The 21491-nt window shown below is 35.7% G+C and overlaps 1 protein-coding gene across 2 annotated transcripts in view; it reads left to right on the top strand.

Annotated features, from left to right (window-relative positions):
- Positions 1 to 486: 486 nt before the first annotated feature.
- The window catches only part of Ints8 (integrator complex subunit 8), a 62570-nt gene continuing 41565 nt past the window's right edge, over positions 487 to 21491 (top strand). The window contains exons 1-10 of one of the 2 annotated variants that reach the window (XM_027948091.3): positions 487 to 754; positions 2129 to 2303; positions 3650 to 3790; positions 4112 to 4183; positions 5053 to 5104; positions 6534 to 6716; positions 10884 to 10991; positions 13816 to 13971; positions 16657 to 16757; positions 17294 to 17435. In XM_027948091.3, coding sequence (XP_027803892.1) covers positions 625 to 754; positions 2129 to 2303; positions 3650 to 3790; positions 4112 to 4183; positions 5053 to 5104; positions 6534 to 6716; positions 10884 to 10991; positions 13816 to 13971; positions 16657 to 16757; positions 17294 to 17435 — 1260 coding nt within the window. In that variant the 5' untranslated portion in view covers positions 487 to 624. The remainder of the gene's footprint in view (positions 755 to 2128; positions 2304 to 3649; positions 3791 to 4111; positions 4184 to 5052; positions 5105 to 6533; positions 6717 to 10883; positions 10992 to 13815; positions 13972 to 16656; positions 16758 to 17293; positions 17436 to 21491) is intronic. The other variant, XM_071602230.1, reaches the window with a different exon arrangement.

Here is a 21491-nt window from a genome sequence, read left to right as displayed (position 1 = left end):
AAGCTAGTCATGAGAAGTAGTAGAAAATTTTGATCTCACTGTATACCGTCATCCCTCCTGGAAGATGTTGCGGGCTGGACGTGGGGTGGGATGGGGTGGGGTGGGGTGGTAAGGGGAGCGGTGCCTAAGGTAGTAGGGGACAATTGCAGAGCAGAGGTAGATGGGAGGAAATCTGAGAAATGGAAAGCACCAAACGTAACTTTCCTGAGTCACAACTAGAAACTGTCCTCTTTGTGTTTACGAAAACATTGAGGCCCACTGCACCCCCAGACTAGGTTACTAACTGAGGAATTTCCATAGAACTGGGAAAGCGCCTCCGCTACCTAGCGTCAAACTGAGCCTTCTCTCTGGGCAACCCAAAAAAGGCGTGGCCTGAGGATTAGTCCCGCCCCCTTATCACCAACTTAGACGACGATTGGTCCGGAGGTGGGTGGCGCCTCAGGGAGGCGGATCTAGGAGCTCAGTTCCGGCTCGCGCCGCCATTTTGGCTTGTGTGAGCTTTTTGGACGTTCTGATTGTGTCCTCTCTCTGGGTTGGTTCTGCAGACCACAGGCTCCGGGCCCGCGTTCGAGTGTCAGGTTGGAGCCGGGAAACGCCCCTAGTGGTAGCGGCGGCGGGGGCAGGATGAGCGCGGAGGCGGCGGACCGGGAAGCGGCCACCTCCAGTCGGCCCTGCACCCCGCCGCAGACCTGCTGGTTCGAGTTCCTGCTGGAGGAGTCGTTGTTGGAGAAGCATCTGCGCAAGCCCTGCCCGGGTAAGCGTGGCACCTGCATCCCTGGGGGCGGGACACGCCCCGGCCTCCCTCAACTCAGGTTTTCTGGGCCCCCGAAGCTTGTCAGGGCCCCTAGCGAACCCCCTTATATTAAATATCCCTGTGCCGGGGTGCCGCCATGGGGCGCTGCAGAGGCCCTTTCGCCCTCTGTAGGTCCTTTTTTACTGTTTGGGGTTTTAGTACGGGTCTGGCGGTGCTTTGGGTCGGGGATGCTGGCCGGAACTCCCCACCCGCGGTGCTGGAGGTTGAACCTAGGGGCGCTCAACTCACTGAGCTACGTCCCCAGCCCTGTTTTGGGATAGGTTGTCACTAAGTTTCCCAGACCGGCCTCGAACTGAACTTCTGATCCTCTTGCCTCAGCTCCCCGAGAAACTGGGATTACGGGGTGCGCCACTGCATCAGGAACCCGAACCCTCTTTACGAAACCTGGGGCGGTATAAATTCAGGGAGGTGGGGAGGAATCCGTTCTGATGCTGAACCTGACGCTAGTTATTTTCTTGGGTTCTTGTTTAACTCTTGTTCTTCAGTGAGAGAATTTTATATTCCAAAACTGGCTACGTGTTAAAATCTTTGAAAGCAGGTACTGCTACATAGTTGCAAGGTGGTTATTACATAGTGATGATAATACTTAATATCCCACTTAAATGGGCTTTATGGGAGAAGGAGGAAAATTTCAGGCATTTCTGGAAAGAGGTATTGGTATGAAAACCTAAGTTTCTTCCCTTAGTTCAAATCCAAATATAGATTGAATCTAACAGGCAGTCCTTAACTAAATAAAGGTCGTCTTCAGAGACTAGTCTGAGAAGTTAGTGTACTTTAAATAGGCAGTTTTATTACCTGTGCTATGTCTTTTTTAGTTCATTCCATTTGACAAAAATTGCTTCCCAGAAGCCAGGCACCGTGCTTAATTCTTTATATGTGTTATCTGGGTTAATTCAGTCTTCAGAATAATCCTGCCAGGTAGGTGGTATTATTCTTTTTTTTTTGCATTGGAGGGAGCAGGTGCTGAGAGGTAACTTGATGGAGATTCCTCTAATTGTCAACTCATTAGTTTACAGCCTGCACCTCTTTCCTCTAATTGGCATTGGTCATTTGCTGAACTGGGAATAACTACTAGGTTCTTCCCTGTGAAGTGTTTCTTCTGTACTAATGTTTTATCCCTTCTTCCTTACCCATTCTTCTAGATCATTTCCTTTAGCCCTCGGATGTATTTCTTATATATTGTATTCCTTAGTCTTTATAGCTGCAGAGTTGTTTGGATTCCTTTTATGGCATAACAAAACAGTACAGTGAATTCTTTTTGTGTATCCATAATTAAAACTTAAATTTAGAAATTTATTTTCTTTTAAATCCTAGATCCTGCACCAGTTCAACTTATAGTTCAGTTTTTGGAACAGGCTTCCAAACCTTCAGTTAATGAACAAAACCAGGTTCAACCTCCACCTGATAACAAGAGAAATCGTATTTTAAAACTTCTTGCTCTTAAAGTTGCTGCACATTTGAAGTGGGACTTAGACATATTAGAGAAAAGGTATAAAGATTTACATGAAATTTCATTTGGAGTACTATTTTGATACTTTTGTTTATTTCTGTGTATGTGTTTAGGATATTGGCTTTTAAAATGAAAATTTTCTTCCTGTATTTTCTTGGTAAAATATGCAGGTATTTTTCAGAAAGTACAAAAAATATTTAAAGCAGGGTGTGCCTTGAATCCCAGCATTTGGAGGCTAAGGTGGGAGGACCAGAAAAAAACAAAATTATTTTCTTTCATCCCCTTCTTCTCAGTTTAAAAAGAAATACTTTATAGGAAATAGGGAAAAGTTCAGAAAAGAAAGAATTCTAGAGAGAAGTACTTTTTAACATTTTTCTTGTTCTTTCTATGTTTTTGTTTTATCAGTGCTGGAAATTGAACCCCAAGCATGTTAGGCAAGTGGTCTAAACTACACCACGCCCCAGCCCTTTATATTTTTCTCTTTTTGGTACTGAGGATACCCAGAGACACTTTACCACTGAGGTACATCCTCAACTCTTTTTTATTTTGAGACAGGGTCTGACTAAGTTGCTTAGGGCCTCTGTTGCTGAGGCTGACTTTGAATTTATGATCCTCCTGCCTCAGTTTCCCAGTCTTTGGGATTACAGGAATGCACCACTGCGCTCAGCTCCCATTTTCGTTTTTGTGATTATATCTTGTATACTGTCTTTTTTCTTCACTTAACATATCATTAACTGTTTCTTCATTGACAGTCATTTTGTTTGTTTCTAGTTTTTCACTAATATAAATCCCAAGCCCTTAAATATCTTTGCCCACAAACTTTATCTGTATTTTGAGTTATTTTTTAGGATTTTAAATTGCTTGATCATGTGATATAGCCCGCCACCCCCCCCCCCCCCCCCCCCCCGCCCAGGATCAAACCTAAGGCCTCTCTTGTGCTAGGCAAGTATTCTATCACTGCATACAACCCCAGCCCTCCAGACAAGATAGTTGGATTGTTGATGATAATAAGCAAATTTAAAATATTTAGATGTGGAATTTGTACTGTGATTTTGTTAAAAGTTCATTTTTCTGAGATATAGTCTAAAATATTTGGGAAGTGGAAATTAGAGTAGAAATGAAACATGATGGTCTTTAGTTGATAATTGTTGAAAGTGGATGATGCGGATTCATTTTATTCTACTTTATGTATATGTTTCTTTTCTTTTCTTTTTTTTTTTTTTCTAATAATTTAAAGTTTAAAAAGTTCTTTTGAAATGTGATAGGCAGACCTGAAGATTTGACCTTTTGGAACAATGTAATTATTTTTAGTGATGATTTAGAATTGTGTATTTGTTGCTTCTTAAGCACTAACATGCAAACATGTATCTTTTGCTTCTTTTAAGTTTGTCTGTTCCAGTATTGAATATGTTACTAAATGAACTGCTCTGCATCAGTAAAGTTCCTCCTGGGACAAAGCATATAGACATGGATCTGGCCACGTTACCCCCAACCACTGCCATGGCTATACTTCTCTACAATAGATGGTAAATTATTTCATAAACCCAAAATGTGCTGGGAAACCTCTGTTTAATTGCACTCTGGCTTTCAGGCGTGTCTTTTTAAGGTTCTCCTGCCCTAGGGGATTCTCAGAGGATCTTTCGAGCTATGAGTATAGAGCAAATTTGTGAATGTGTATATTAAAAGCATGCTGCTTAAAATGTGTGTGTGTGTATGTGTGTGTGTATACATAAATAACATGTCAAAGCTTCAGAGAATTTATGCTACAAATCTTCTAAGTAGTATTTGAAACAATAATTGAAGTGACATTTATTGGTATATTAAATTTTATTTTTTCTTGTCTTCAGGGCAATTAGGACAATTGTTCAAAGTAGTTTTCCTGTCAAACAAGCAAAACCTGGACCCCCTCAGTTAAGTGTGTAAGTTGGCGTATATGACCTTTGTTTGACATTTTTTAAATCAGAATTTTAAAAAATTTAGCAAGTTTTAAATAACCTGTGTTATAGAGGAAGCAGAGCAGAGGGCCTGCATAAAGGTTTATTTGGAGGAGTTAGAAGGTTGGAGAATCAAATAGTGCTCTAGAAATCTAGGATAGAGAGCTCTGAAGAGCATTTTAAGAATTGCGCCATTCATCAGAAAGTAGTGTTTATTTTTTTGTCAAATTCAAAGCTTATTACAAAAATTTGAACATGAAGTTTTAATTCTTAAGTTTCAGGTAGCAGTTTATCCTCATTTACTGATCTAAAGCACAGTTTCTAACTTTATAGAAATGAACTTTTGTTAGTAAGTTTTGTCTTGAAAGTTTAAAAAAAAATTTTTTTTTAATGTCTTTTTATTTATTTATTTATTTTTTATGTGGTGCTGAGGATCGAACCCAGGGCCTTGCACCTATGAAGTGAGTGCTCTGTCGCTGAGCCATAACCCCAGCCCTGTTGTTTTAAATAAATATTTTTTAGTTGTAGTTGACACATTACTTTTATTTTATTTATTTATTTTTATGTGATGCTGAGGATCGAAACCAGGGCCTGGCACGTGCTAGGTGAGCGCTCTACTGCTGAACCACGACCCCAGCCCCTTGAAAGTTTTATTATTCAAGACAAATGAGAAAATACTGGTAAATTAATGAGCTTCCATAAGAGAAAGTATTTTTTTTGTGTGTGTTTTTTTAAGCATGAAAAGTAGTAGCATTAAAATACTTAAGCTCACCTTAAAGAATGATGCTTTTCAATTCAGAATTTTTTAGTCTTGAGAATAACATTTGAATGATTTTCAATCATTTCTCTTTTAGTATGAATCAGATGCAACAGGAGAAAGAGTTAACAGAAAACATTTTGAAAGTGGTAAGTATTGGCATTAGTTACATTGTAACAGTCGTGGAACACATTTTTAGCATGTATAGATGCATCTTCTAAGGTATGTGAGAGTTGTCAAGGTCTAGGTGCATTGACAGAAATTTTTACTGCCAGAATATAGGTAATATTGCACTGTAAATTAAACAAGTTTTCAACTCTAGTGGTAGAGTACTTTTATCACCAGTTCTATTGTTGAATATTTCATGATACTAGAAATCAGTGTTTTAGGTGATGTATTTATATTGTGTTTTCTAAAAATTCCACAAGAAATATATATAACTTGTATTTTAAAATTATTCAATAATCAGAAAACAATTATTTTTATTATTATTTTTTTTTGAGATGCTGAGAATTGAACCCAGGGCTTCACTCATGGTAGGCAGGCACTTTACCACTGAGCTATATACCCCCAGTTCAGACTATTTATGTTTAAGATGACCTACAGGAGGATTTCCTGTAATTTAAATATTATCTCTACTTTTTAATACCTACAATATCCCAGAAATGTCATGTAAGGTACAGGGGATGGTGGGGAGAGGGACATTAAATAATCTGTATCTATATAAAAGAAATGTGCTGTAGTATTTTGAATATTGGAAACAAAAACCCTGAGTCATTTTATTGTTATCCAGTGTCTAGTAAAGTGACTGGCACATAGAGGCATACGGATATTTCTTGAATAAATCAAAGTGAAGCAATTCAAATTTGTATTTATTTTTTTATTTTTGGTACTAGGGATTGAACCCAGGGGTGCTTTCCCACTTAGCCACATTCCCAACCATTTTTTATATTTTATTTAGAGACAGGGTCTTGCTGAGTTGTTTTGGGTTTCACTGAGTTGCTGAGTCTGGCTTTGAATTTTGCCTCAGCCTCTTGAGCTCTCTGGGATTATAGGCATGCTCCACTGCACTGGCTGCAAATTTTTATATTTTATTTCTTTGTATTGTGGATTGAACCTGGGGTGCTTTACTACTGACCTACATTCCCAGCCATTAAAAATTATTATTTTTTAAAGTTTTGAGACAGGGTCTTACTAAGTTGCTTAGAGCCTCTCTAAATTGCTGAGGCTGACCTCAAACTTGGAATCCTGCCTCAGCCTCCTCTGAGTCTCTGGGGTTATAGACATATACCACCATACTCGGCAGTGCAAATTTTAAAATAATTTTTATTAACTTTTTATGAAAAAAAATCAATGTTTCTGATTTTGAAGTAGGAACTTAAGTTTTTTCTTGGTGGATTTTAAATTCTTTTTTCCTTTAAGATAACTTCATTTCAACAAATTTAATTGTACTCTTGCTGTGTAGGAAGTTTTTTATTTTTGTAACTAGTTCAATACACTAAGCTACTAAGTATTATGTAAATATTTTTTGGTTAATAGCTATTTTTGCATTTTAATTAATTTATTGTATTTTTGTAGCTAAAAGAACAAGCTGCTGATTCTATTTTAGTACTAGAGGCAGCCCTAAAATTAAACAAGGATCTTTATGTCCATACAATGAGAACTCTAGATTTATTGGCTGTGGAACCAGGCATGGTAAATGGAGAGACTGAGAGTTCTACTGCGGGATTGAAAATCAAAACTGAGGAAATGCAATGCCAGGTATTTATTTCTGTATTTATTACTGCATGGCAAAATGTTTTGTTTCATAGAGATCATTCTGATACTTTTAATTGAATTTATTTCTGCCTTTTCTCTTTGGTTTTGAGTTAAGATGTTATTAAGTTTGCATTTGTATTTTGCAAATTTTATAAGACTTCACTTGAGATTTTTCTAAAAAGGAAAATATCATGTGATCTATTGTATCTGAAATAGTTTTCCAGTTGAATTTAGAAGACAGTTTAAATATAGAGAATGCAATGAGTATACAATTGATTTGCGGTTTATTCATGTCATTAGAAGTCTTAATTGGATCAAAACCAAACAAAACCCTCAACTACTATTGTGCTATACTGAAAACTAGACTCCTAAAGAAAATATCTACTTTTTGTTGTTGATGGAATACAGGGGTGCTCTACCTCTGAGCTATATCCCAAGCCCTTTTTATTTTTTAAAAAATTGTTTTTGGTACTAGGGATTGAACCTAGAGGTGCTTTACCACAGAACTACATCCCCAGTCCTTTTTATTTTATTTTTTTTTAAATTTTAAGACAGAGTTTTGCTAAATTGTTGAGGCTGTCCTTGAACTTGTGATACTCCTGCCTTAGCCTCTTGAGTCACTTGGATTACAGCGTTTACTACCTTGCCTGGCTTCTGCATTTTACTAACACAGAACCTTGAGTACAGTAGAAATTTTAAAGTGTTCATTGAGTATTACCTAAAGAGGTCCATTAGATTAGTACATTTAACCTATATTCTTTGTGTAAATTGGATGACTTTTTTCATCACTAATTCTGGAAAAGGGCAGAAATAGTTAACATAGTGTTTGAAAGGGGTTTTTCAGATTTGCTGACTCCACAGTTGAAGGTAATAAGTTTTTCAAAACCTGGTGAGATAAAGAGTTCATAGGGGGAAAAAAAATTGCAATAGTAAGGTATTGATACTTGGTAACCTTTTAAAATCATTGATGAAACTTGCATGTGAGAGTATTTCTAGTGCTATGTATCTCATAGTATTTCAGAGTCTTTTTAAAAAGCTGTTGCTGGTGTGGTGGCTCACGCTTATGATCCCAGCGACTCAGGAAGCTGAGGTTGGAAGATCGAAGGTTCAAAGCCAGCCTCAGCAACCTAAGCAATTTAGTGAGACCCTGTCTCAAAATAAAAAGTAAAAAAGGCCAGGTATGTAGCCCAATGGTATAAGTGCCTCTGGATTCAATCCCATAAAAAAACAAAAACAAAACAAAACAAAAACACAAAGCTGTTGACAGCACTTCTGATCTAATCTTCATAACATGGTGGTTGACATAACCTGAAAAACAAGACTATAAAACACTTAGATGTGCTAAGTTAGCTTTATCAGATATTCTTTTATACATAGCTGAGTTATAATTCCTGTTTTCTGAGGAATCTGTTGGCTAAGTTTGGTTTGGCAAATTAGTGGTAATACTTATTTTGGGACATGGCAATGTTTAAAGTACATCATTATTAAATTACATTTACATTACTAAAATTCACCTAAAACTCAAAAGTATTTACATCATTTACCATAAAACCAAGTGTTGCTGAACTTAGTGGTGCACATCTGTAATCCTAGCTACTCAGGGGGCTTAAGCAGGATCGCAAGTTTGAGGCCAGCAACAAGCAGCTTCGACTTTAATATGTATGAGGTCCTGAGTTTAATCCCCAGTATTACTGGGGTGTGTGTGTGGGGGGAATGTGTTACTGTCCAATGCAAAAAGTTGGTTTCATTATCTCATTTTTGTTTTGTTTTTCAGTCCATTGACCACCTTTTAACTGTAGGATGTTAACTCATTTTAATGGCTTGTCAGTTACTGTAATAAAACTTGAAAAAAACCCTACATTTTTTGTATTTGCCTGGGAAGGAGAATTACATATAACTATAATATATACGTGTGTGTGTGTATGTTTTTTAATCGTTCCTTTAGTATCCTTCACTCCAGATGTAATGAGCTCTCTCTATAATGAAAATCAGCCAGAAATTTAGTGTGGGCTAAATAGTGCAAAGCAGAGGCTGATGAGAATCAATCTTGATTCACTGAACAGGATAAACTATATAAAACATAACAATGAAGTGAGGTTCAATAATGAGTACCAGATACTATTATAGCTTAGGTATTTGAAAGAGGAATAAGCATCTGTTGGCTAAGTTTGGTTTGGTGTAAATGGAAATAAAGTGTGTAGAATGAAGTTCACTCATTTCTAGGATACCATGTGAATGGGAAATTGAGAAGACTGGTGTGATTAGAGGAAAAGTAAAGACACTTTGAGAGAAAAATTAAGATAGATGGAATTCTTAAAGATTGGATCAGTGAGATTGTACTTTTTCCTATTTGGAGAGAATAATTGATGAATTTTTTTTAAAAGATATTTTTTAGTTGTTGATGGACCTTTATTTATTTGTATGTGTTGCTGAGAATTGAACCCAGTGCCTCACGCATGCTAGGCAAGCGCGTTACGACTGAGCCACAACCCCAGTCCCTAATTGATGAATTTTTTTTTTTTTTTTAAAGAAAGAGTGAGAGAGAGGGGGGGAGAGAGAGAATTTTAATATTTATTTTTTAGTATTTGGAGGACACAACATCTTTGTTTGTATGTGGTGCTGAGGATCGAACCCGGGCCGCACACATGCCAGGCGAGCGCGCTAACGCTTGAGCCACATCCCCAGCCCTAATTGATGAATTTTTAAGTCGGCTCAAGTAGACTTATTTGGGAATGGGTAAGCTCAGTGGTAGAGTACATGCAAAGCACTGGCTTCATTCTCTAGCACCAAAACAACTGCTTTCTTAGCCATGTGTAGAATAAACGTGCTGCATAGGAGTCTTCTTCCTAGATCTGAGTTTAAGCCTGGCTCTGCCAGTGTTTGGTTCTGTGTTTTTCATGTCACTTTCTGGAACCTAGTATTCTTGTTTTGGTATTGGAATTTGAATCCAGGGCCCTTTGTCACTGTGCTACATCCTGGCCCTTTTTATTTTTTATTTTGAGAAAACATCTTGCCAAGTTGCTGGCTTTAAAATTTGTAATCCTCCTGCTTCAGCTCCAGACTCACTAGGATTACAGTTGGGTGCCACTGCTCCTGGCAGGATCTTAGTATACTTTCTTTTTTTTTTTTTTCCTATATTTAAAAAAAAATTTTTTTAATTGTAGATGGACACAGTATCTTTCTTTTTTATTTATTTGTTTTTATGTGGTGCTGAGGATCGAACCCAGGGCCTCATGCGTGCGAGGCAAGCACTCTACACTGAGCCACAACCCCAGCCCAGGACCTTAGTAGTATTCTTTAAATGGCCAACCTGAGTAAATCTGAGTTGTCTTTTGATTTGTGTATTCAGTGAATCTGGGCATCAATCTAAAAAAAGTTCTTGGAAAAATGTAGAAATTCTGCCTTTAGAAAAAGACAGTTGAAAAAGTAGTGTCATTTTTGGCCATCAATTCAAATTCCTCAGTTTATTTAGTCTATTATGATAGATTTTTGCTTTCCTCCCCATTTGGGGGGGATCCCCAACATCTGTTCTCCTCTTCTATGTTAGAAGAATTCCTTACCTTTGGGACTTGGTGGAAAGCACACCCTTCTCTTAGAGTAGAAACTCAAAACTAAATAGTGGCTGTGTTAAGCCTCTTCCAGCTTGAGGGTAGACATATCACAGGTGAATACAGGTATTTAAACTGAATTAGCATCCTATAGGTCAAAGTGGGACTGATAGAGAATCTGTTATGGTGGTGGTTAGTAGCAACATCAACAATTAAATTTAGTTTCCAGGGGCAGTATTTGGGGAATGCAGCTGTTGCTTTGGTGTTAAGTACTGGTGGCTGCAGGTGACATAAGTTGTGGTATCTAGTGTTGAGATGGGCTACAGTGGTACCTGCACCAGTTTTGGATCTTGTCCTTACTACCTGCCTTCCTTGCCTCTTTTGTTTTCCTCATCTGATTCTTTGGCCTTCACAATAGTTTTACAGGCTATCTGAAATCTTATCATTAAATGGTTTTCTGCTTAAGTGAGTTGGAGTTGGTTTCTATTTTATTGTTCATCAAAAATTTTTTTTAACCTCATTTTTTCCCTCTGTTTTCCTGACATAAAGATCATTTTGAATTCTATCAACTCTAAAGTCCATGGAAAATTATTAAACAACTTTGGTATTCATTCCATTTTAGGTATGTTATGATTTGGGGGCAGCATACTTCCAGCAAGGCTCCACAAATTCAGCAGTTTACGAAAATGCCAGAGAAAAATTTTTTAGAACCAAAGAACTAATTGCAGAGGTAAATACAATCATAATCTATACAGTTTTTTTGGCTTTAATTTTTCTGAAGATTAAAAAAACACTGTATTTTTGGGGAAAGGGATTGTAGCTCAGTGGTATAAGGCATACGTAGTATGGGGAAGGTCCCTGGGTTCAGCCCCCAGCAATACCACTAACAAAAAACACAAATGTGTTCATTGCACTAGATTTGGAGAGTTCAAAAAGTACTAAAAACTGGTTTTTAAAAAAATCTATATTGGTGGAGTTAGGGTGGTGTCTCAGTGGTGGAGCCTCGCACGTGAGGCACTGGGTTCGATCCAAAGCACCACATAAAATATATAAATAAAATAAAAGTACTGTGTCCAACTACTACTAAAAAGTATAAAAAAAATTTAAAAAATCTGTATTACTACTACTTGGAATTAACTTCTTTTATCTTTTGATCATATTTTCTTTCTGTATATTCTTAAACAGTTCAGCTCATACATACTATTTTGTATCTTGCTTGAGTCTTTGAGTAGGCATTTAAATTTATCATTCTATTATGTGGGTATCCTTTTTTTTTTTTCTTTTGGTACAAGGGATTGAACTCTGGGGCACTTAACCACTGAGCCACATCCTCAGCTTTTTTTTGTATTTTATTTAGATAGGGTCTCACTGAATTGCAGTTGCTGAGGCTGGCCACTGGGATTATAGGTGTGTGCCACCTTACCCAGTTTTGTGGATACTCTTTGATTGACTATTTCCTTTATATTTGGGCACTTAGGTTATTTAATCTCTATTTTTTTTTTTTTTTTGATATTTGGGGTTAAACCCAGCAGTGCTCTACTACTGAGCTATATCCCCAGCCCTTTTTAAATTTTTGTTTGTTTGTTGTTTGTTTTTGAGACAGGGTTTTACTAAGTTGGCCAGGCTAGTCTTGAACTTATGATCCTCCTGACTCAGCCTCTCAAATTGCTGGGATTATAGGTGTGCACCACCATACCTGGCTAGGTTATTTACTCTTTATTATACTAGTAGTATTATTATACTACTCTTTATTATACTATATTACTAGGTTATTTACTCTTTATTTATTATATTTTATATATAGCTTTATTGTAAAGCTATATTTATGTCTTAAGAATGAACTTCTGTTCAGACTTTAGAACCTTTTAACTACTATAGACTCATGTCATTTATTATTATTTAATTTTTTTAGTTGTTGATGGACCTTTATTTTATTCATTTATTTATATGTGGTGCTGAGAATTGAACCTAGTACCTCACATATATGAGGCCACAACCCCAGCACAGTTATTACTTTTTAAAGGCAATAAATTTATAAAACCAAATTGCTTTCTAGCTTTATTTTTCTGATCAGTAGTGTTTTACTCTGTATTTACTTGAACTGGTATATTTAATCAGTAGTATTTAAAAAAATATTTTTTTTATTTTGTTAATATGATGGGTGAAATTCAGTATCTTTAAAAAATTTACCTTAATTCCTACTAAGGACAAATTTTTAAAAATTCTGATTCTTGCTGGGCGTGGTGACATATGCATGTAGTCCTAGAGACTGGGAGGCTGGGGCAGGAAGATCAAAAATTCAGGACCAGACTTTGCATGTTAGCAAGGTTCTCAGCACCTCAAGGAGACTCAAAATCAAAAGGAATAGGATATAGCTTAGCGTTCAATCCTCAGTAGTAGAGCTCTTGCCTAGCATGTATGAGGCATTTTGCAGTATTGATTCAGGTGTCTACATTTTAAGGTTTATACCTAGGTTTTTGATTGCCATATGCTGGAAACATCCCTGCTTCAATTTCTTCTTTCCTTAAAGAAATTAAGTGACTTAGAAATTGAATTTAGTTTATTCTTTTTTTCTTTTTGTGTGTGTGCTACTGGAAATTGAACTCAGGGCCTCATGCCTGCTAGGTTAATGCTCTCAGACTAGATCTATTACAAATTCCAATTTAACCTTGCCCAAGGAACTCTTCAGATTTCTGATTTCATTGTGTTTTTTAGTATAATAAAGTAAAACTCTTTCTCAATTGTGTCGTTTTAAAAAAATCTTTTTGGTAAGAGCATTTTTGTTCTTCCTAATTGAAGAGTTTTCTATATTATCTCCTTTAAATTTCTGACTGATATATGTATTTCAAAATGTTTAAGTTTTTTTTTTTTTAACATTGTTCACTCTTTATTAATGTCTTACTTGTCGTATCTGGATAGAGAGATAGATAATAATGTTTATCTTTTGTAATTTGACCCAAAAACTTTAAACCAGGGATTGGCAAAAATATTTTTTTTGTCGGGAGGTAAAGGGCCAGGTAGTAAATACATTAGACTTTGTGTTCCATATTCAGGTTTTTTTTTAATTTTATTTTTTTAGTTGCTGATAGAACTTTATTTTTATTTATTTATATGTTATTGTGTTGGGAATCAAACCTAGTGCCTCACACATGCTAGGCAAGCACTCTACATCTGAGCCACCACCCCAGCCCCCAATATTCATTTTTTTCTGATATTCTTTTTGTTATAATTTACAGTTTTAAAAATTGTTTTTGAAACAATAGATAATAGGCTGTATTTGTCCTATAAACAATAGTTTGCTGACCCTTTCTTTAAATATATAACCTTTTCATTTAATGTGGTGCTGGGGATTGAACCCAGGTCCTTGTGCATGCGAGGCAAGCACTCTACCAACTGAGCTGTATCTCCAGCCCCAAACCTTTTCATTTTTTAATGATTCCTCCAGATTTGAATTTTCTGTTATCATTTTCTTGTACTGTTAAATACATTATGGGGTACTAGATTATTGTTTATATTACATTAATGGATAATGATATATAACTCTTACTTTACAGATAGGTTCATTATCTCTTCATTGTACCATAGATGAGAAGCGGTTAGCTGGTTATTGTCAAGCATGTGATGTTCTTGTACCTTCTTCTGATAGTACCTCTCAACAGTTGACTCCATATAGTCAAGTCCACATTTGTTTGAGATCTGGCAACTATCAGGTAAGATATATGATGGGAATGCACTGGTGTAACTGAAAAGTTTTGGAAGCCAGACAACACTGAGTTCTAGTCCTGGTTCTGCCATTTACCAGTTGTATGATTTGGGCATATGACTTAAACTCACCAACTGGCCTAAAAAAGTAGTGGTAATGGTTGTCACATTTCAAGAATTGTAAGAATCAAGTGAGAAGTGTTAACTACACAGATATTCTTTATTATTGATACTATCCTTTTTTGACCCAGTAGAATTTGCCCATCATAAATTGATTGTGTAAGAAACTCTATGAACATAACTTTAAGTTATAGGTAGATAGCTTTTAGTTTTATGGATCCTGAAGTTTTTAATTCATTTTGAAAGTATATTCTTGTATCATGGCTTTGTTCATCTTTGTAAATATTACAGCAGGAGGAGAATGTGAACTAAGTGGTTTTGTTAGGTTGTGGTGCTCATTTGCAAAACCCTCTTTGCTACTGAGCTTGGTTATCATCTCAGGATGTTGAGATGTCTTGCACCTCAGTGCTTGTCTTTAGCTTTGTAATGAAATCACTGGTAATTAGAGTGTGTACTTTTAAGTATTTATTGGAAAACTTCGATTCTTGAGAGTACACAGTGCCTTCATGTTATTTAACTCACAACTGAAATCATAAAACAACAAAGGTGTAATTTACTTTCAGTTTTGTGTTTCCATAGATGAGGGAGGAGACGATGCTTTCTTCCCTTGTCCCTGATTATTTTTCTAATATTGCTTTCCCTTATGTTAGAAAATTAAATTTTTATTTTTTGTTTTTGGTGCTGGAATTGAACTCAGGGATGATTAACTACTGTGCCACCTCCCCAGCCCTTTTTATTTTTTATTTTGAGACTGGGTCTTGGTGAATTGCTTAGGGCCTCATTAAGTTGCTGAGACTGGCTTTGAATTCTCCATCCTCTTACTTCAGTCTCCTGAACCTGAGGGATTATAGATCTGTGCCACTGTGTCTGGCAGAAAATTAAATTTTCCTGAACATGAATTATAGATATGGGAGAATTTACTTAAGTCTAGAGATCTTTCAGTTAACCACTCCCTAAAACAGGCTTATAGGTGAGGGTCCATAAGGTAATACATAGAATTTTTTTTTTCCTCTGGGGATCATTGAACCCAGGGCCTCACACATGGTAGGCAAGCGATGTACCACTGAACTACAACCCCAGCCTTCCCCACCCCACAAGTCTTTTTTGTTTTGTTTTGTTTATGGAGACAAGTCTTAGTTGTTTAGGCTGGTTTTGAACCTGTGATCCTCCTGCCTCAGTCTCTTATGTAACTGGAATTTTAGGTGTGTATTGCTGTTTTTGGCACATATAGATGCTTAAGAAGCTTCTGGAAACCACGTATGGTGGTACCTGTCTGTAGTCCCAGCTGCTCAGGAGGATAGCAAATTTGAGGCCAGCCTGAGCAAGTTAGCAAGACCCTGTCTCAAAAAATAAAAGGAAGAGCTGGGATATAGCTCAGTTGTAGAGTGTCCGGGCTTCATACCACAAAGGGAAAAAAAAGAAAGAAATCATGTTTAGCCTTTATTTGAATAGATTCCCTTTATATGAACTGTTTCATTTTGTTTTGTGCTGGTGAAGCCTTAAACAGCTGTAACTGTCTTCTCACACTTGGAAAGTGGTAGACTTGATCTTGAGGAGCCTTAGGACATTGTTCATATTTTGCTGTAGAGGAAAACAGTAGTTGGCTGTGTAGTTTATTTTTGTTGGTACAGGAGATTAAATCCAGGGCCTATAGCATGATAAGCAAATGTTCTACCAATAAGCTACATTCCTAGCCTTTATTTTATTTTTAGAAGGGCTCTTGCTGAGTTGCCCAGGCTGACCTCAAATTTGCTCTCCTCCTTTCTCAGCCTTGCCAGTGTTAGAACTATAGGTGAGTGCTGGGATTATAAGCATGTGCCACCATGCCCAGTGGTTCTACAGTTTTGAAACCACTTTCATCAGCACTTTTGTGGTAGTGGCTGATTACCTTTGTTTTCAGAAATCCTCTTCCCATCTTCCCACCCCCGTCACCCATTCTTTCTTTTCTTGTTTTCCATTGCTTGACAAGACTGAGAAAAAAAAAAAATCTGTAAGTAATAATGTGGATGTTTTTGTAATTCACTTAAGTAACACATTTTAAACCAAATTTACTATAGTTGTTTCTTAGTATTTTTTTTCTAGCTGATTTATTTAAAAATATTTATTATTTTTTTGAAATTTGTTTTATGAAGGAAACTTAAAAGTTTGTTTAAAAAACATTTTTTTTTAAAGAGGTTGCATTGCTTCTTACTGATTTTTTTCCCCCAGCTTTTATTTTTTTATTCATTATTTTCAGTTTTAAAAGGAGGATGATTTTTTTTTGGATACAATTTTTTATTTGATCTTTTTAGATATACATGACAGTACAGTGCATTTTGACATACATATATGTAGTATAATTTAGTCTAATTAGGATTCCCTTCTTGTGGTTGTACATGATGGGGAGTTTCAGTGGCAGATGATTTTTATTCTTAATCTAATTTTAGAATTTTAGAAAGAGAATGTTTTCCCAGTAAGGTATTTTTATGATTTTCTTCAATTTGTATTTTCCAAATATAGAAAGACTTTTTTAAAGTAAAAAAAAAAATTGCCATGATTTTTGAAATGAATATAATTTTATATATATGTTCTAGGAGGTAATACAGATATTCATTGAAGATAACTTAACCTTCAGTTTACCTGTCCAGTTCCGCCAATCAGTGCTAAGAGAACTCTTTCAGAAAGCTCAACAAGGGTAAGTAAATTGAAAAATTACTTTCAGGTTTTGAACAAAAGTGCGGGTCCTTTCTGGTTCATCTCCAACTTACCTACAAATCTTTGACATTACTTTCACTTTTGTTAATATAAGGGAAACTAACATAATCAAAGGATACATTATGAAGTTGTTTTTTCTGGTTTATTTTAAAAGTGATTTCAAGGAGAAAGTTACACAAAGCAGAATTCATTCTGTTGCCTAATCTGTAACTAAATTATCCCTTGATAAATTCAAAACCTGTTCCCTTCCCCGCTCCTGACTTGGTATATGATATTTACTAGTGTGTTTGAATATCCTAAAATCTTTTCAAGTAAGATTGCCTGGACTGGGGGTGTAGCTCAGTGGCAGAAGACTACTTGCTTATCATGTGTAAGACACTGAATTAGATTCCCAGGGCTGGAAAGGGAAAGATAAAAATGAAAAAAGGAATAAATGTCTCATTCTTGTAAATTTATTGTTGTAATATACGCCTTTTAAAAAATTATAAAAATAACAGTGGATCTACTTTTTTACAGAAATGAAGCTCTAGATGAAATCTGTTTTAAAGTCTGTGCCTGCAACACAGTCCGTGATATATTGGAAGGCAGAACAATTAGTGTTCAATTTAACCAGCTGTTTCTTAGACCTAACAGAGAAAAAATAGACTTTCTTCTTGAGGTAAGATATTGTTCCCCTTTTGATTCATAATCAATTAGTTAATTAATCAATTTGGTACAGGGAATTGAATCCAGAAGCACTTTACCACTGATCCATATACCCACCCCTTTTTATTTTTAGTCAGGGTCATGCTATGTTGTTTGAGCCTTGCTTAATTGCTGAGGCTGGCCTTGAACTTGTGATCCTCCTGCCTCAGCCTCCCAAGTTGCTAGGATTAAAGGTGTGTACCACCATATCCAGCCATAATTGATAATTTTGCTTTTAAGTTAACAGTTGCCTCTTTACTGCCTTTATGTAACTTCCTTTTTTGTGATGGATGGTTGATGCTCTTGACAAACAGTACCCTTTAACTTCATCTTCATCGTAGCTCTTTGAGTACCCCTTCTCCATATTTCTTCTATAGTTTTTATTGGATTTTCTTTGTTCCTGCATTGACTTTTGGCCTCTTTAGTGGTTTGTTTATACAGCTTTCATCCTTGGCTCATTTATCTTCTCAAGCCATATTTTATTCTCATACAGAGCTTCAGTCACCTGTTGTCATTGTGCACTAGAAACTCTCAAATCATGCCTCTAATGTATCATGTGAGCTGCAGAATCCATATGTTTTTGCTGGATTTCTCTACCTCTTCTTTTTTTTTGGTATCGGGGATTGAACCTGGGGACATTAAACACTGAGCTACATGCCAGGCCCTTTTTTATTTTTAATTTTTTGTTACCAGAATATTGAACCCAGGGGCGCTTAACCACTTTGCCATACCCCCAGCCCTTTTTATTTTTTATCTTGAGACAGGGTCTCACTAAGTTGCTTAGAATATTGCTAAATTGCTGAGGCCAACTTTGAACTTGAATCCTCCTATCTCAGCTTCCCGAGACACTGGGATTATAAGTGTGTTCACCACCATACCTGGCCTACCTTTTTATTTTTTATTTTGAGACAGGGTCTCACTAAGTTGATGAGGCTGGCCTCAAACTTGAGATTCTCCTGGTTCAGCCTCTGAAATTGCTGGGATTGCAGGTGTACAGTACCATGCCTGGCTGAATTTCTTTACCTCTTAATGATTTTGATATAATAGGAACTGAGAGAACTCTGTGAAAAATAATACCACTTAATCAAAAACAGAGCATTGCCAACATTCTAGAAGCCCTTCTTATGCGCTTTACCAAACCCTCAGCTTCATCTTGAGGTAACCATTAGCCTTTTTTGTGATAATCACTTTCTTGCTGATCTTTCAAAATACTTGAAAGCATATTGTTTGTCTACTTTGAACTTCATGTAAATGAAATCATACAATATGTATTTTTCATCTTTTTTACTGAACATTAAATTTGTGGGATTTATTCAAGTTGTGTTTAGATACAGTTTTGTGTTTGTAGTTTTTTTTTTTTTTAAAATTCTCTTTCTCATTCTTGGAAGGTGTTAAAACTTTATATGGACCATGCCATAATTTATTTATCAAACGATGATGGACATTTGTGTTGTTTGAAATATACTGCACATATACGCAGGTGCACACTTATACCAGTTTGTTACACATTGAGGGAAAGTATGTCTGCAACATTATAATATCAAAGTGATATGTATCATCAGCATTTATAATTATTCTCATTGGTCAATATCTTTGCCAGCCCTTTATAGTGTGTGATTTGCCTATCGGATGGTTGTTTAATGGTATCTCATTGAGATTTTAATTTCTATTTCAATATTGCTGAGATTGGACAACTTTTCATTAATTTATTTCCATGGTTCTATTGACTGAACCCCAGGCCTCTTGCATGATGGGCAAGCATTCTACCAGAGGTGTATCTCCTGTCCTTATTTTTGTTTATATAAATTTTGTCTTTTGAGATAGCTGTTCCAAATGTTGTTCCTCATTTTTCTATTAGGTTGTCTTTTTGGAAGGAGGTTTTGTTTCTTGTGTTTTTTTTTTTTTTTCTTTGTAGGAATTCTTTATTTTCTTTGACCAGTTTTCAGTGTTGCAGGTATCTTCTCTGAGTTTGATTTCTTTCAGTCTTAACAATGTTTCAAAATTTTAATATAGTTAGTCTTACCAATCTTTTCCTTTTTGGTAGTGATGTCTGTGTGTTCAAGAAAGCTTTTCTGGGACTGGGGCTGTGGCTCAGTGGTAGAATGCTTGCCTAGCACGCACGAGACACTGGGTTTGATTCTCAGCACCACATAAAAATAAATAAAATAAAGGTATTATGTTCATCTACAACTTGGAAAAAAAAATGGTGTTGAAGTTGTAGCTCAGTGGTAGGGTGCTTACCTAGCACATGTGAGGCCCTGAGTTAAGTCCTCAGGAAAATAAAGTTCCAAAACATTTTTAAAAACGATAGTTTTTCCTATCCTTGGGTGTGAAGATAGTCTTCTGTTTTTTTTTTTTTTTTAACATACATATTTTTTAGTTGTAGATGGACACAATACCTTTATTTTTTAAAATTTATTTTTATGTGGTGCTGGGGATCAAACCAGTGCCTCACGAGTGCAAGGCAAGCACTCTACCACTGAGTCCTAGCCCCAGCCCCTCAGTCTTGTATTTTTGTCTTCTAAAAACTTGTTATAGCTTTCCTTTCACATTTAGGTGTTTTTAATCCAAAAATCTTTGGTTTTTCTGTATCATGTGAAGTCAGAGGTCAGATGTCATTCTTTTCTTTTTTATATGACTACCCATTTGTTCCATCACAATTTATTATTATTCTCTTTATTATTATTATTATTATTATTTTTAACTAGTTTTAGGGCCACTTCTGTTCTGTACCAAGTGTGGGTTTGTCATTGAGCTCTCACTTTTTTTTTTTTTTTTCCCTGCTGGGGATATAACTCAGGACTTTGTATGTGCTAGGTAAGTGCTCTGCCATTAAGCTATACCTCAGCCTGACTGATTTACTAGTTAATATTTATTGTTAGTTTTTCTTATAATTATTCCTTATCTGATTATGAAAGTTCCTTTGTATCCTTAATTCACTAAGGATTTTTTAAAATTGTGAATGATTTTAGATTTATTAAATACTTTTCCTATGTATATTGAGATGATCACAAAGTTTTCTAGTTTATAGTTTATTAATTAATTTACATGTGTTATATAGATTAGTTCATCTGTTCATGTTTTTATATATATATATTTGTAAAATTTTTTAAACATTCACGTGTGAGATTGATACATATATTTTTATTTTCCTGTTTGATTTAGTGTTAAATAATATAAATCAGGGCATGTATCTTTTTTTAAATTTTTTTAAATGGAGTGTATAAAAATGAAGTCGCTGGTTATTTTACTGTATTTTTTTCTTCAGTATTGGATAGAATTTACCAGTAAAGCCTGGGCTAAGGACTTTTTGTGATATTTTTGACATTGATTCAATTTCATCAGTGATTGTAGAGCTATTGTTTTTCTCTTTTTTCTTGGGTTAGTTTTAGGAAGTTATTTTCTAAGAATTTGTTCATTTCATCTAAATTTTAATCTTATTAACATTTTTATTGTTTTATAGCATTTATAGATGTCCACTAATTCATGTTCTTAAATAACTTTTAAAAATTAAGGTGAAATTCTGCTGGGTGGCACACACCTGTAATCTCAGAAGCTCAGGAGGCTGAGGCAGGAGGATTGTGATTTCAAAGCCAACTTCAGCAAAATTGAGGTACTAAGCAACTCAGTGAGACCCTGTCTCTCAACAAAATAGAGTTGGGGATGTGACTCAGTGGTTGAGTGTCCCTGAGTTCAATCCCTGGTACCTTTAAAAAATTAAGGTGAAATTATCATAATATATACTTATTTATCATGCATTAAATATGTCCTGTGTTGTTCCATGATACCTGTACAGTACATCTCTGAATGGGACCAATTATTAAAGAAAATTCAAGTGTTATTTTCCATCAGAAGATATCTTACAGATGGCTGCAAACAATAGAAGTTCATATATACAATGGAGCAAAATTATTAGTCTAAGTCCATTGTATATAATATTCCAAGATGCTCAAAAATGATTTATACTGATAATTTAACCAAAAAAATGGTATTGAGCATAGTACTTATTAAGTACTGTTTTTTTGTTTTA

Source organism: Marmota flaviventris, chromosome 15 (assembly GCF_047511675.1).
Source record: "Marmota flaviventris isolate mMarFla1 chromosome 15, mMarFla1.hap1, whole genome shotgun sequence".
Classification (NCBI taxonomy): Eukaryota; Metazoa; Chordata; class Mammalia; order Rodentia; family Sciuridae; genus Marmota; species Marmota flaviventris.
The sequence above is the reverse complement of the archived record's forward strand: the minus strand, read 5'-3'. Positions and strand labels throughout refer to the sequence as shown.